The sequence below is a fragment of the Hemicordylus capensis genome, chromosome 3 (genome assembly GCF_027244095.1).
Source record: "Hemicordylus capensis ecotype Gifberg chromosome 3, rHemCap1.1.pri, whole genome shotgun sequence".
In the NCBI taxonomy this organism is placed as follows: Eukaryota; Metazoa; Chordata; class Lepidosauria; order Squamata; family Cordylidae; genus Hemicordylus; species Hemicordylus capensis.
This window is the reverse complement of record NC_069659.1, coordinates 324,478,271-324,494,711: the sequence shown is the minus strand read 5'-3', so window position 1 is coordinate 324,494,711 and position 16,441 is coordinate 324,478,271. Positions and strand designations below refer to the sequence as shown.

At 42.2% G+C, this 16,441-nt stretch overlaps 1 protein-coding gene across 1 annotated transcript in view; it reads right to left on the bottom strand.

Moving 5' to 3' along the window:
* Positions 1–576: 576 nt before the first annotated feature.
* MME (membrane metalloendopeptidase) overlaps positions 577–16,441 on the bottom strand; it is an 89,991-nt gene continuing 74,126 nt past the window's right edge. Inside the window, exons 18-22 of the mRNA XM_053309608.1 lie at positions 15,937–16,070; positions 12,743–12,808; positions 5,749–5,844; positions 4,620–4,696; positions 577–2,573 (exon numbers count right to left, since the gene is read on the bottom strand). Of these exons, the coding sequence (XP_053165583.1) occupies positions 2,474–2,573; positions 4,620–4,696; positions 5,749–5,844; positions 12,743–12,808; positions 15,937–16,070 (473 nt within the window). The 3' untranslated portion in view covers positions 577–2,473. The remainder of the gene's footprint in view (positions 2,574–4,619; positions 4,697–5,748; positions 5,845–12,742; positions 12,809–15,936; positions 16,071–16,441) is intronic.

Sequence of the window (16,441 nt, the reverse complement as noted above, 5' to 3'; positions counted from 1 at the left end):
GTGGGCCTTCCCCTATGCATTTCTCTGTGATTGCCCTGTTTTAATGAATGCCTTGTCCAGGATTTCTAAGATTTTAGAGGTTGTATTTTTAGATGGATTATGTTATAAGCCACCATGACTTCATTTGCGAGGAATGAAGGCATATACATCTTTTAAAGAAACAAATAAGTGGTACTAAAGTATATAGTAGTACTATGGTTTGCCAAATCAAGATGAAATTTGCATATAGGACTGAAGAAAAATGGCAACCTTGTAAATAGGTGACCAGGCACATTCATCTCACACAGAAGCATTTCCCCATCTCTATTCAGTCCACATTGAGATTTATGATGGTGTCATAAATGCAGAACATCAGCTTCAACGAATCAGATTATCCATTCATCACAAGGAAGCTGCTACTGCAGACACAGAAAAAAATGGCTGCCATAAGCAAAGAGTTCCATGCACTAGCAACCCTTACTGTATGTATGTAAAAGTAATGAATATTCAACTCAGTACTGTAGAATGTGTGAATTTGTTACTGCAATATGTGTCCTCCCCATACAAGTAAAGATGGACTGCAACCATTATAGGCAATAAGGAGCATGTAGTTTATATTTAATTATCAAACTGTTTCATCAGATGACAAATTTGAAAAGTAAAATGCACCCAAAGTGTTCAAATGCTCAGAAACAGTCCCATCCAAGTCATCGGAGGTATCTGGTATTTATTTATTTTGGAAACCCCAATAAGCTTCAACACCAGAAGCAATATGTTCATTGGCCATCTGCTGGAAGGCAATTGAAAACTATTGTAGCAGATTTTGTACTATTAGGAGTCCAGATATGTAAATGGTTACATCTGTAACATTTACTGGAGGAAAAGGTCCTGTTAGTTCAAAAGAACATCACACACATTAGGTATATAGTTGCCAGTATTTGTAGAACTGGTCTCTAAGAGTTCATCTCAAAATTAGTCATCAGTTTGTATACCCTACTAGTAGAGATCTCTGGTTTGAAAGTTAACCATTTGTTGAGTGCTTTGTACCCTGACACCCCAATGACATCTACTTGTAATAATATATAACAATTTGTGTCCCATGTCGTTCAGAATTAAATATAAAAAGCATGATCTTATATATTATTACAAATACTATTTTTTCTTCCCACCCCCTCAAAAAGAGACCAAGTTTTGAGATAAGGCAGGAATATCTTAGAAAAAAGATGGATTTTCTGAGTATACCTGTAGAGATTACAAGATATGCTTAAAAAAATAACAGATTATCTACAGTATCATTTTGACTGGAAAGCAGCAAACAAAAAATTTGGTCAATATTTCATCACTTCAGTAATGTACTGTTAATCTTTGGGTTATTCTCATGTGAATGGTTTCAAATAAAAATGGAACAAAACAAAAGAGGCCTTAGAGTGGAGTCTACGGGTTACATGCACCCTGCATGGACAGAGGCCCTACAAGTGTTATGTAATAAAGGCAGAAGGGAGAAAAACTTTCCTTCACTACTCATTTCATCAAGACAAAAGCAGCAGAAGCAGTGAGGAAGAAGGCCTATTTGGTGGCTTTTCCTCCATCAAAAGTGGAGCGGCTAAACAGGGCGTGGGAGACAGTACCAAACACATATGCCCTGATCCTGCGAACAAAATGAGTACATGTCAGCATTATTTTGAAGGCCATTGCAAATCTGGGTGCAGATCCCCACCTGCGTTGCTGGTTTGGCTGGGTGCATCTTTTTTATTAATGAGGTTTTATGTGGGGCCATCAGTTGTTACATGTGACTAGATGGGGTCATAGCTGTTATTGCATGAGGTTGTCTAGGTGTGAATGAAGTTTTCGAATGCACTCAGTTGGAGTGTTTGCACACACTGAATATGAGGGCGTCAGCAGATCTCTCTTTGATCTGGCCCTGCAATTTCTAAGGCCTTCTCTGAAAAACAAGGATGTTAACTGAATTCAACGCTCTTGATGCAAACTCTTGACTCATGGTTCTGATCTCTGTCCACGCTAACATGTCACTTGGTATAGCTTTCTTTTGTCTGATCAGATGTATTAGTACACATTCACAGGACAGTAGGTAGTTAAGGCTGCGATGTTAAGCACACTTCCAGGGAAGTAAGTTCCACTGAAGTCAGTGGGACTTGCTTTCAAGCAAGTATTGATGAACAAGCTAAGACATAAAACCTGCCGGCCAAATGACAATCAGAATTAAACCGTAACATTGTTGAAAAGTGAAGAAGCCTTAGGTATGCAGTGGTTTTTAAGTTTCCCGAGTTTAGTTGGAGTAGTAGTTGGCATTTGCTGCTTTTAGCATCTTTTTTTCCTTTCCTTTTCCCTTTTCTGGAGAATGCATTGCTTTGGTGCACTTGATTTGAAGTCTCTGTTATTGTTCCTTTTGGAGCCAGTTCACACCTGCCACCCTCAGAATGTTCCAGACTTCTGGGAAGCTTGTCCTTCTCAGGTTGTACTCTTTGTACCTTTGTCACCAAACACGGCATTTTTTCACAGGATCCATGTATTCTGTGTTGGTGCATTTAAAGGCCTCCGAAAACTCGGGCGTGTTCTGCAATGTCCCTAGGACCCTTTAAAAGAAAATGACAATGCTTTGGTACTGCTGGTTCTGCTTCAAATATAAGCATTTAAAACGTCAATCTTGCTTTCATCCAGTTCTAAAATGCTAGTTCTAAAGTGTTCCCAAATAGATCAACTACTTTATTATTATTCGCTCACATGCTGCGCAATGCAACATGGGTGGTAGGAGCCGCGCCTGCACTGCTGTGTCAGTGGAAACCCTGTTGATGGAGTTGCTCACCTGGCACAGAGCTGCGCAAATGCAGCTCCACAGTGGGAAGCCTGTTATTTCCAATAGGTGTCTCATTGCGCAACTGCATTTATGCAACATAAGCAGGGTCTGCCCTGGTATGCATTTGGATGGGTGACGTAAGATATTCCCCTCAGGGGATGAGGCCCTTGTTCAGTGGTAGAGCATCTGCTATGCATGCAGAAGGTCCCAGGTTCCATTTCTGGCTTCTCCGGGTAGGGCTGGGAGAGACTCCAGCCTGCAACTTTGGAGAGCCACTGCCAGTCAGCATAGGCAGTGCTGAGCTGGATGGACCAATGGTCTGACTCCATATACGGCAGCTTTCTAGGTTCCTATTATACGCTTTTCAACAGAAGAGTTGTTGAACGTGTCATTTCTTTGGTACTAACAACATACTCGGCCTTGACTACAAGGCAGAAACAATATTTCTTGGGCTTCCATAAAGTTTATAACTTGCCACACAGAAACAATTTCTGCTACAGGCAAAATGTCCTATACTTGGGTAGCACAGGCAAAAGGGGTTGTGTCACACATGGGCCAGGGGTGTGCAGGATTGCACCTTTAGCTATTCCATTTTTTGTTGTTGTTATGAAGAACTTCATTTGTCTAGCTATTCATTCAGGAAAATCACTTCAATTTTTTACTCAATTATTATTTCAGTCATTTTTGCAACTTTCCATTCTCCATAGACTCTAATGAAGTGAAGCTGTTCCATTAGAATTTATGGGGAAAGAGAGCACACAGACAGACAGGACAAGTTTTCACTTTTCTTGGTTTCCCCAACATGTTTCAAGAAAAAGCACTCTCAAAATAAATATAGAAAGATCTCAAAGATGAATAAATCACACATTAAGCCAGTGTCTTAGCAACTGCAAGAGACTAAAGCAAACATGATGACAGAAATTATTCTTCTGCAGAGTTCAAGAGTTTGGAATAGGACTCCCGAGGGAGAAAGTCACAGATTTCCTGATATAAATTCAAGAACACACCCACATGGAAATACCATTTTTATGCCAGCTCTGGGAACAGTTGCTGCTTTCACTAAATATTTCATTATGTGGGATCTAAGCAATAGTTGTTTGATAGTGAGAATTTGATAGGCACAAAAAGAATTTGATAGGCATCATCTCTTTCAGATATTATGTGAAGAATATCAAAGCATAAATGGCCAGAATGGAACAGAGCATGCATACACCATTTTGAAGGTAGTACAGGACTGAGGAATCTTATAATATTTTTGTATTTTCCATCCATTATTAATCCATTTTGATTTAATGAAACAGAAAACACTGATAAACATCCAGAATAGTCATGACTAAGCCCCACTGAAATCAATGAAAGAAAGTTAGTCATGCTTAACTTAAATCCCATTCATTTCAATGGGACTTAGTCGTGACTAACTTAGTCATTCTGGTAACATCTCCAAGATTGATTTCTGGTGCACAGCTGAAATCTATAAACAGCTAATTACTATAGAATTAAAAAAAGAAGAGCCCTGTGGCTCCTTAAAGATTAACCAACTTGTGGTGTGAAACCTTGTAGGCTTCACTGTCCAGGAAACTGAGAGCCAGCATGGTGTAGTGGTTAGAGTGCTGGACTAGGACTGGGGAGACCCGAGTTCAAATCCCCATTCAGCCATAAAACTAGCTGGGTGACTCTGGGCCAGTCACTTCTCTCTCAGCCTAACCTACTTCACAGGGTTGTTGTGAAAGAGAAAGTCAAGTATGTAGTACACCGCTCTGGGCTCCTTGGAGGAAGAGTGGGATATAAATGTAATAATAATAATAATAATCTTGAAAACACTGACCTGAATTTGCCTGGGCTGTGTGCGTCTGTTTTGATGGCATTGACAGCATATTCTGGCCTGTATGTTCCACACCATATCTTCAAAAACAAAACAAAAAGGATGGTTACAAAAAGGATCATTTAAGAGCAGTGCCACTTTTATTTTACTGAGGCCTAGGGCCAAACTACTGTTAAATGAGTCAATGAGGCTGTTCACACAACCGAAAATGAAGTAGGACAAGTGTCCTACCCAGGTTTAGGAACTGTGTGTGCTCTCAAGTTTTGGCTATGTGGGAGCAAACAACTAGGTCGGAAGAGGGGGAAGTGACTGTGTGGGAGGCAGGAGCTGGGCAGGACTGATTTTCCTCCTACCTTGGTCAAATGCTGGGTAGGATGGTTCTGTCCTACCCAGCTCCTGTCTCCCACACAATTACTTCTCCTTCCTCCTACATACTTGTTTGCTCCCACACAACTGAAAACTGGGAGTGCTCAAGCTCCTAAACCTAGGTAGGACACTTGTCCTACCCACTTTTCGGTTGTGTGAATAGCCTCAGTATGTAACTTGACTCATGAACAGCAGCCACAAAAGGCCAAAGCTCAGATCAGGACAATGATTTGCAGATAGGGGGCATTTAACTCTTTACTTTTGCATTGTTTGCCTGCTAAAAATCACACCACCAGAGCAGTTATTTAACCTCAAAAGTAAAGAACAACCCCCACTCCTGCAATGCAGTCAAGATCCACTTTGCGTTCCACATGGCTGCAACTCATGAGTTAAGTTAAGCACCTATAAAGCTGATGCTTTCAACACCACCTGTAGTTTGGCCCTTGTTCAAGCTTATGACATGAAAGTTAAAACCAGGACAGTGGAAGAACACATTCAACCAGCAGCATGTTACAAGGTATCTTTTTAAAAATGTACAGGCCCACATGCAACTGTGCTTCACAGAGTCCCCTCCTGGATGCACTCATGTGCTTCGCTGCAATTAATTTCATCTGACAGGCCACTCTCCTCTCGGCCCTGCCATGAAGGCTGCTCGACTTGGCAATTCTGCCAGTTTATATTAAAGAGAGCCTGCTGTCTCCAACCTAACTGTGAAATTGTAACTCAAACTAATTCTCAAAGCTTTCAGTCAAGCAGAGTATAATACCTGTGCAAAGTTCAGAAAGAACAGCTGCTTATGGGTGAAGTCAAGACCAGGAAGCAGTTTCTCTTCTCCGTTCTCTTTTACGTAGTTCAGATAGGCCTGCCAAATGAAGAGGTAATGGGGAAAGGTTATTATTTCCTAAGAGTCATAACAAGCTTGACCGGTGGTGAGAAGGAAGGGTATGGCTTTACCCTACTAAGTTTACCCCCGCCCCCGGTCATATTATTAAAATGAAATGAAATGAAATGAAATGAATAATAATGATAATGATAATGATAATGATAATGATAATAATAATAATAATAATAATAATTCGATTTCTATACCACACTTCCAAAACTGGCTCAGGGTGGCTTACACAGAGAAATAATAAATAAATAAGATGGCTCCCTGTCCCCAAAGGGCTCACATTCTAAAAAGAAACACAAGATAGACACCAGCAACAGTCACTGGAGGGGTACTGTGCTGGGGGTGGATAGGGCCAGTTACTCTCTCCCTGCTAGAGAGAGAGATTCCTGCCTGCAACCTTGGAGAAGCCGCTGCCAGTCTGTGTAGACAATACTGAGCTAGATGGACCAATGGTCTGACTTGGTATATGGCTCACAACACACACACACACACACACACACACACACACAGAAAGCAATAGCCAGTTTTCACCTTTACCTACCAAAACAGTCATGCCTCATTCTTTGCATTGTGGTTCAGTGGGACAACTCCAAAAGTAGGCAGTCCCTACTTCCAATAGGCGGTGATGTCATCAGCTCTCATATTCTTTGATAGTGCTGGGAAGGCAGGCAGGAGAGTGTGCAAATCTTCTCCCGGCCATGGCCCCCTGGAGGCCAGCTCCTTGTTGGCGCTGGAGAGCGAGGGGGAACAGTGGCATGTGTGCTGGTGGCTAGCGGGGCACCAGTATTTGGTTTTGGGTCAAGGCAGGCAGGTGAGAGGACTGGCCAAGGCAGCTTGTGTTCTTTGAACACATCCACCTAATTACAGATATGCTTCTGGGTTGCAAAACACTTCAACTCCAATCAGCTGATTTTTGCTGATTTATTAATATTGCTTGTTGAACTAACCTTTAGAGCAGATATGCTGGACAGCAGGGAGAACTTTTGGATCTATAGGTTGAGGATTTTAACACCTTATGGCCTCAATTTGGAGGACAATTAATGAAAATTAGCTCAATGTCCATCTGTTAGTCATTCCCACCTATCTACCTGCCACAGAACTCTTCTGCCACAACATTCAACAGTCATCAACCTCGCACAGTAGAGACATGCACAAAACTGCGTTTCTTGGCTCAGTTCAAATCCAGACTGGATTAGAACTGGACTGGGCAGGCTCGGTTTTGTTCCCTCCAGACTGGCCCCTGGTTTGGTTTGAGCTCAGACCAGTTCGGAACTGGTTTGAAGCCCTACTGGCAAAGGGGAATCTTTTTACTGCAGTAAGAAGGGAAGCCTCATTAGGGAAGTCTCCCCACCCCTTTATTGGTAAAGAGGAATCCTCGCCGGATTCCCCTTTGCCGGTAGGGCTTTGAGCCAGTTCTGCACTGGCCGGCCTGGATTGGTTTGACCCCGAAATGAACTGGGATGAGTCCGGTTCAAGGTCGAACCTTCAAACTTAACCAGTTCAAAGACGAGCTGGCTTGATTTCCAGCCAGCTTGCACATCTCTATCACACAATACTACTTTTTAAGCCAGCAATTGCTGATGAGGGCAGGAGCTGAAACATCCAACCCACATTCTCCATTTATCTCTGTGGTCAATCTGCTCTGCAATTTTAAATATATACATCCCTTGTGGATCCAGAGTCACCCATTTGATCTGTTGTTTAGTCATTTTTTTTCATATATCTCTCTCCCTCTCCACCTTTCCACTATGAAAACAACATCCAAGTCAGCTCACAAAAGCAAAGTGGATAACATGATGTGTACAACTTTGTGATGATGCACTTCAAGGCTGCTGCGAACTTCAAAGCAAACCCTGATGCTGCTATGATTGAGCAGTTCTGGAAGCAGCTCTTCTGGAGTTTCCTCCATTGTCATGAACCCAAAAGGAGCTACCAGCAAAAATGGCCAGAAGGCAATGTGACATAAATGTGAAAAAGGAAAGTAACGCCACTCCTAACAAATGAGATGGAATTGTGCACCACGCAGAGCCTTTGGATAGGGTGGTATAGAAGTGTAACTAACAGACAGACAAATAAATTTGTCTGTAGTTGAACTTTTTTTTTTGCCTATCAGTGCTTGAGGCAGGTCACATTCCAATAAAACAAACAAACAAACAAACAAACAAACAAACAAACAAACAAACAAACACATACAATTGATTTATACAGATAAATAGTACTTAAAATAAAGACCAAATGTTAAAATCTCCCACCAGTGTAACTTCCACAACTAAATTCTGGCTCAGTTATATTAAGAGCCTTTTTATACTTCATGTCCATTGTGAAAGTACACTGGCATTTGAGCATTGATTACAGTGTGAAGAAGAGACAAACATCTCCAGGCAAACAACAGGAGATGAACCAAAGAGCCACAGCTCAGTACTCTTCCAATGAATTATTTCTAAGGGTCTGAGATGTCCCCCACACCCTGCTTCATGCTTCAGGAGTTTACCCAGAGGCATACAATAGTGCCGCATAAAGTGTGAAATGGCTCTAAGTCTGGTATTGCTTTTGACATGTTGGAGAGTTCTGAGTACTGTTATGACTAATTTTCAGCCTTGAACATTTTCAGGTAAAAACTGGGCTTCTGCGGGATGTGGAAACCCTTCACAAATGGCACCTCCCTTTGCACCTTTCAGGTTTCCTTAAGCCAGTTCACAGCCACAATATTATCCTTCTATCCATCTGTCCATCCCTCTATCTATCTAATTTACATACTGCCCCATCCAACCATCCAAATGGCTCTGGCACAGCAGCAAAAACAAAGCCCGTGAATCGCTCATTTTAAAAACCATCAAAACAAAACAATTTTAAGACAGTTTTAAATCATTAACCATTAAAAAATTTAAAACTAAAAACCCTGGAAGGCCAGGCCAATAAGCCACTGCACTGGAGTTAGTTTTAAGACTTCTTCACTACACGATCTCAGCCAGACAGGGATCACATAGTGATCCTAATATGATACTATTACTGTGCTACTGGCCTGTCTCACTGCAAGATATGGATGACATACAACTCCTCCAAGACAGTGTAAAGGGAAATTTAAAAGCAAATTAGTGCTCCTTTGAGGAAGACTACACATAGCCTGAAATACGTTGGGACCCATTAGTCCATTAGTAAGCATTGCTTCCTGCGTTTGAAAGAATAACTAAGGGCAGATATAAAGTATTAAAACAAGTTAAATAAATTTTAAAAATAAGCATTAAAATAAGTATTAAAACAAAAATAAATTATTTAAAAAGATAACATCTCTTAGGTATCCTATGCTGGTATCATTCATCTTGGCTTACAATTTGTCTGAAGAATGTACAGTGAAAGATAAAAGACTTGTAATCTCTGTATGGACAGCAAAAACAGTATGATCCTTACTGGAATGTACTTTGTTCTGGACATTCAGCTAACTTGACTGAGTGTTCTGTACTCTTTAAATTAAATTGAATTAAAATATAGGACAGGAATCCTCTCCCCCCCGCCGCTCATGACCACACTTAAGAAAGGCTAAAAGCCATTAACATGTTATTAAAATTATGTTTAAGTGACACAACTCCCTTATTTTTCATTGGAATTAATTTTTCTTGTTTCACATTGCAGTGATAGACAGGGAGTAAACCTTCAATTTTCCATAACTATCCCACCATCACGAAAAACTCTTCTTCCAAAGCTACAAATCCAGAGACTATTTCTTGTTAGCATCAACTGTGAAGTGTGTGTGTGCGCACACACACACACACACACCTTTCTATAAATGTCCAAGCAGCTTTCTTCAAGAGAAAGATACACACCGTGAGGTGCTGGGAACAGACTTTCTTTAAGTGGTGGGGTGAAGTTGTGTGGCAGAGTGAGGGTCAACATTAAATATGAAAAACTGGTCGGTCACAGCAAATTTACATAGATGTTGCACTAAGTGAGCATAACCAGTTGCTGGGAGCTTCTTCCATAGTGCTGTGAGTTTGTTGTTTGGTCACTGTTAAAGGCACTATAGCAACAGTTTTCCCTTGAAGTGACACAAAAACTCAATGTTTCCTATGGCCATAGATGTTCCCTTGAATAGCCAATTCACCTGCAAGCAGTGAATGGATAAACCCATAGGCTTTAGGGTTGCTTGTGGGGGGGGGGTGCTCCTCATTTCAGCACTTATTTCTATTAGCCTTAGACCCCTCATAACCTTAATCTGGTCCTGCCTGCAAGGTCAGGATCTGAGATGAGGTCTTGGCAGACTGTGTGTCAGAAATAGGAGTTGGAGTTTTGGAAGAGAGAGAAAGAGTGTGAATGAGCAAGCAGAGATACTCTAGCTGGAGTCAGTTGTAAGTGGGGGTGGGAATGGTCTGGATGCAGCCTTGTGGGGGTTATGCTCACTGGAGCATCTCCTGCTTGTAGCAAGAGTGCCTGTCTGCCTCCATTCATGCACTGCTTTTTTAGTTGTATACATGCTACAAATAATACCTGGATCACCTAAAGCTCTCTCATCCAAAGCAACTATAACCAGAAGTGCTAGCCCTGGAACTAATCCCACCGGCCTAGAACAGCCACTACAATATGAATGCTTTTAATGTCCAGCTTTATTTCATGGTTTCAGACACCTTTAAAAGGCTCCTTTGCTGACCTTCCTTACAGGGTGTGACATGCAGTCAATTGCAAAGAACAGCATTCCACACACACAGGGGCGGAGCCACCATTGGGCGAAAGGGTTCAAAGAATCCAGGCCGCCAATGGGGAAAGGCTGTGGCTCAGGCTCCATAGGAGCCCAGAGCTAAGTCCCGCCCTCCCACGCCCGGGCTGCCGAGAGCCCGGGCAAACCCTTTGCCGGTTATTTCAGGCAGCTCTAACTGCCCAATAGAATGTATTTCCCTTCCACTCTCTCTCTGGAGGGAGAGAAAAGGGAAGACGTCCTGTTAGGCAGATGACCATGCTTGAAATGAAGAGCTGAAAGCCTGTTCCGGCTCTCGGCAGCCCAGGCCACGCCCTCTTGTCATGTGCCTTGTCATGTGTGAGGGGGCATGGCCTGGGCTGCCGAGAGCCGGAAAGGGCTCTCAGCTCTTCATTTCAGGCAGGGTCGGCTGCCTAAAAGGACGTCTTCCCCTTTCTCTCCCTCCAGAGAGGGAGACGAAAGGAAATACGTTCTATTGGGCAGTCGGAGCTGCCTGAAATAATCTGCAAAGAGTTCACCTGGGCTCTCGGCGGCCCGGGCATGGGAGGGGGGCATGGGAGGGGGGAGTTGGCTCTCTGGGCTCCTACAGAGCCCGAGCCACGCCCCATGCGCGTGACGTAACGCGCACAGGCATATTCAATTGGCACTGCTGAGACGCAGGCCGCCGCTCGGCTGGCTCCGCTCCTGCCCCACCCCCACACCCCGCTCACTGAAAAGGCAATAGTGAAGAAAGACTTCTGCTAACTGAGCAAAGAGACCTTTTTGAGTGGTGATTCTCTTATATTTAGCAGGAAGAGAACAACTGCCCCATCCAGCCCCAGCACAGCATCACTGCGGTGGCTGTCGCTGCTGCCTGTCTTATGTTTCTTTTTTGATTGCGAGCCCTTTTGGGAGAGGGAATCGTTCTATATATTTATTCTTGATTTTCTTTGTAAACTGCTTTGCGAAGTTCTGCCTTGAGAACCTTTGCTGAAAAGTGGTATACAGGTTGAGTATCCCTTATCTAGACATCCGAAATCCAGAATGCTCCAAAATCCGGACACCACGCCGTAACAAAAACAAAAAACAGAATGCCTCACTTACAGATTCCCAATTTTGCTGCTTTAAAACATGCAGTCAAAACTTACTTATTTCAGAAGGCTGTTGTTAGTGACATGGGGTTTGTCTGTAATTCTCTCTAGTTGCGGCTCTGTTTTTATTGTGAAGCTTTTTAATATTTTTGATGTTTTCGCTTTGATGCTAGAAGGAAAAGGGAAAGCCTCCCTCCTCCACTCCCTGCTCAGTTTGGCGCCTGCTCTATTGGCATCTGTTTTGGCGCTTTGTTGGTGCCTGCTCTGTTTGGTAAAGGTACAGTACAGGGTAATGTCAAAAATGTCAAAAAGGCCTGTAGTTATCATAAATGCAATGCTTATTTGTTTTTATACTTTAAATAAAACCTAAAAAGATAAAATACAGTAACCTTTCGTGTTTAGACTTGGATCCCATGCCCAAGAAATCTCATTATGCAAATATTCCAAAATCCGGAAAAATCCAAAATCCATAACACTTCTGGTCCCAAGCAGTCCGGATAAGGGATACTCAACCTGTATACATATTCACAATGTGGTGTATGTTGCTTTAAATGGTATTGCTCTCCCAGCACACCTAAATATATATGAAAGAGATTTATGCAGTTTGTCCTGGTGAAGAAGCATTCCTTCTACCCAGAATGCTCTACTTGGCCAGACCATTTTGGGTCCTGGTTATCTCTCCTCTTTTAGTTAATAAACTGCCTTGTCACTACAACGGACTTCTGTGTGTTGGACTCCCTGCTGTTACATTACACACTGTAGTAGCAGTAGCAGCAAGAATGAATGAAGAATAGGGGAAAGGAAAAGAGAATGGGAATGGAGCAGGAGAAGGAGAGGCAGAGAGGGAGTACAGGCTGGCAGATGCATGGGTAGAACTACTCTGGTAAATAAAAATTTTCATTTTACAGAGCCATGTGAAAAAGAACCTGACAAGGGACTAAAGGCCATCTGACACAATTTGGAGGCTTTAATAAACCAAAAGCAACGCCAATTTGCGGTTCTACTGTGGTGGCATATAAATAATTATTTTTTAACACCAGTATTTGAGTGAATCTGTCCCAACCACAATAATCTGAACTCTGAAGATGGAGAGCAAATGGACATTTCTCACCTTGTATGATTGTCTAATGCCACCATTATCTGCAATGTTTTCGCCAAGCGTGTTGATTCCACTGAGCTACAAAGAGAAAGAAGAAATGAAAATGCCGCTGGCGTACTTGTAGAAAAAAATAATCAGTTCCAGGAAGCACAATGATTCAGTTTCAGGTCACATGGACCACCGAGAAAATTTAGATGTGGAAAATGAAGTTTGAAGAAAAACTTTTAGAAGGTATTGACTTCATGAGGGGATTTGGTAGAGGGCTAAGTAACAGTTATCACAAACACTTGGGGACAGTAAACTCTGAAATAAGAATGTAACTTACATGATTATTTTTGGAGCCAGTGTGGCATAGGTGGTTAGGTGTCAGACTAGGACTGTGGAGACCTGAGTCTGTCACATACTCATTAAGTTCACAGGGTGACTTTAGCTAGTCACTCTCTCTACTTCACAAGGTTTTTGTGAGAATAAACTGGAATGGGTAACAACCCATATGTGCCACTCTGAATTCCTTGGAGGAAGGGCAGGTTAAAAATGTAATAACTATAAATATTCTTTCTGGCCTCAGTATTTTGTGATGATGTTGATGTCTATTGAAAAATAACATCAAGGCATAATAACAAGATAGAGTTGTGAAATGTGAAGATGTGTGCACTCAGATACACTGCACATCACAGTATACCAAACAATGAAAATTTCGCTAAACTACTGATAAACAGGACACACTAGCTGACATGTTCTGCATTGTAATGCAGGTGTTTCTGAGTCACCTATACTGCTACTGGTTCCTAAGAAACTGCCGATCATCTTGTGAAATAGCACAAATATGTAAAGTGCACCTTGGGAGTGCTACTTACATAAGAACATAAGAACAGCCCTCTGGATCAGGCCCAGGGCCCATCTAGTCCAGCATCCTGTTTCGCACAGTGGCCCACCAGATGCCGCTGGAAGCCTACAGGCAGGAGTTGAGGGCATGCCCGCTCTCCTGCTGTTACTCCCCTGCAACTGGTATTCAGAGGCATCCTGCCTCTGAGGCTGGTGGCGGCCTGTAGCCCTCCGACTAGTAGCCATTGATAGACCTCTCCTCCATGAAGTTATCCAAACCCCTCTTAAAGCCATCCAGGTTGTTGACTGTCACCACATCTTGTGGCAGAGAATTCCACAAGTTGATTATGCATTGTGTGAAAAAGTACTTCCATTTGTTGGTCCTAAATTTCCTGGCAATCAATTTCTTGGGATGTGAGAGGGAGAAGAATTTCTCCCTATCCACTTTCTCCACACCATGCATGATTTTATAGACCTCTATCATGTCTCCCCCCAGTTGTCTTTTTTCTAAAGTAAAAATCTCCAGGTGTTGTAGCCTTGCCTCTTAATGAAGGTGTTCTAGGCCCCTGATCATCTTGGTTGCCCTCTTCTGCACCTTTTCCAGTTCTACAGTGTCCTTCTTTAGATGTGGTGACCAGAATTGTACACAGTACTCCAAGTGTGGCCTCACACTTCTTTCCAATAAATACATTATTTCCAATATACATTCTTTCCAGTATAAGTATTGCTCTTTAGGTGTGGTGCACAAGACCACTAGCAGTTCCTTAGGAGCCCATAGTAGTGAGAGTGGCTCAGAACCATCCCTGTTGATGCAGAACACATGTCCTCTGTAAGGAACTAGTCTTTGGTACTACACAGAAGCTGTGAAAGAGGCATTTCCATATTGGGATCATTAAGAAGGGATTTAAAAATAAAACTGCTAATTTTATCATGCTATTATACAAATATATGATGCAGCCACATTTGGAATACTGTGAAGAGTTCTGGTCATCATATCTCAAAAAGGACGTCATAGATACAGAAGAAGGAAACCTAAATGACTATGGGGTTAGAGGACCTTCCTTATGGAGCAAGGCCTTGTAGTTAAGAAAAAAGGCGACTGAGGGGAGACATGATAGAGATTTATAAAATGATCCATGGTGTGGAGAAAGTGTACAGAGACAAGTTTTTCTACCCCTCTCACAACACTAGACCCAGGGATAATCCCATCAAACTGATTGCCAGGAAATTCAGGACTGACAAAAGGAAGTACTTTTTCACACAGTGCATAATTAATCTGTGGCATTATCTGCCATGGTATGTGGCAATAGCCACCAGCTTGGGTGGCTTTAAAACAAGCTTAGACAAATTCATGGAAAACAGACCTTCAATGGCTACTCGTCTCGATGGCTATATACTACCTCCAGGCTCAGAGGCAGGATGTCTCTCTGAATATCAACTGCAGGGGAGCAACTACAGGAAAAGGAGTATGCCTTCATCTTCTGCTTTTGGAAATCCCAGAGGCCACTGAGAGGCCACTGTGGGAACAGGGGAATGGACCACATAGATTTTGGGCTTGCTCCAGCAAGTCTCTTCTTTATGTTCTTATGAGTCACAATGTGGCTTAGATACTGAGGGTTAATATTGTTTTAGGCTATGCTAGTAGGAAGAGATTGCCAAGGTCTAGGAAGTTATAGTTCAATTCTATTTCCAGTTATTAAAAACTGGAAAGTTTTTATTCCTTCTGACCACAAACCAACATGCCTAAATCAATGGGTCAAATCCTACAGAGATGTAAGTATGCTTAGATTAATTGAATTTAGTGGGATTAAGTGAATCTAGCTCTGCTCCGGATTTAGGAGCCCTTACCTAATGGCGCAGTGGGGAAGTAACTTGCCTAGGGAGCAAGAGGTTGCTGGTTTGAATCCCACCTATATTGAGCAGCAGTGATATAGGAAGATGCTGAAAGGGATCATCTCAGACTGCGCGGGAGATGACAATGGTAAACACCTCCTATATCCTACCAAAGAAAGCCACAGGGCTCTGTGGTCGCCAGGAGTCAACACCAATTCGAGAGCACAACTTTACCAACTTTACCTGCATGTTATTTTCTGTTTTAAGTGCCAAGAACAGTATTTATTCTACTCTGGTTGCAAACTGGCATCTTTAGAGATGACAACAATTTAAGTATGACCTTTGTGGGTTTGTGTCTTGGGCTTTGTATAAGGAAGCAAACTTATTCTCCAGCAAGTATATGCATATATGTCTAGATTTTCGAGAAGGTGGTGTTCAGTCTCCCAACTTCTTCCCCAAACACAAGCATTTCAGTGAACAATGAAACAGATAATATACATATCAATGTAAACATAAACATTCATTTCAATAAGCAAGAAGGGACATACATGTTGTCCATCAGCCAGATCCCATGTGAAGTTTCCATATTGGTATACGATGCACTGAGTTTGGTCCTTAAAATTTTTAGCAGATTCTTGACTCCACCACTCTACAAGGTCCCCATTCTCATTATAATTTCTACCTGAAATAACACATGCACATAAGGAAGACGAACTGATTTTCATGAATATATTGGCTGGCATCAGGAAAATGATTCAAAGTAGTCCCATTGAAATTAAAAGGACAAGTAAGGCATTTAATTTCAAGGGGGCTATTTTGAGTAATTTCCTCTTCATGTCAGCCATTGGAAATATGAAGTTGTGTTATACTGTGTCAGACCATTGGTCCATTTAGCTTAATATTGCCTAATCTTACTATCATCAGCTCCCCAAGACATGAGACAAAAAAGGTCTTTCCCAACATTGCTAATTGAGAATCCCTCCTAGACACTGAATCTGGGACTTTATATGCCCCAGCATGGCCACTACTACTGAGCTTTGGCCCTTTGGGGCA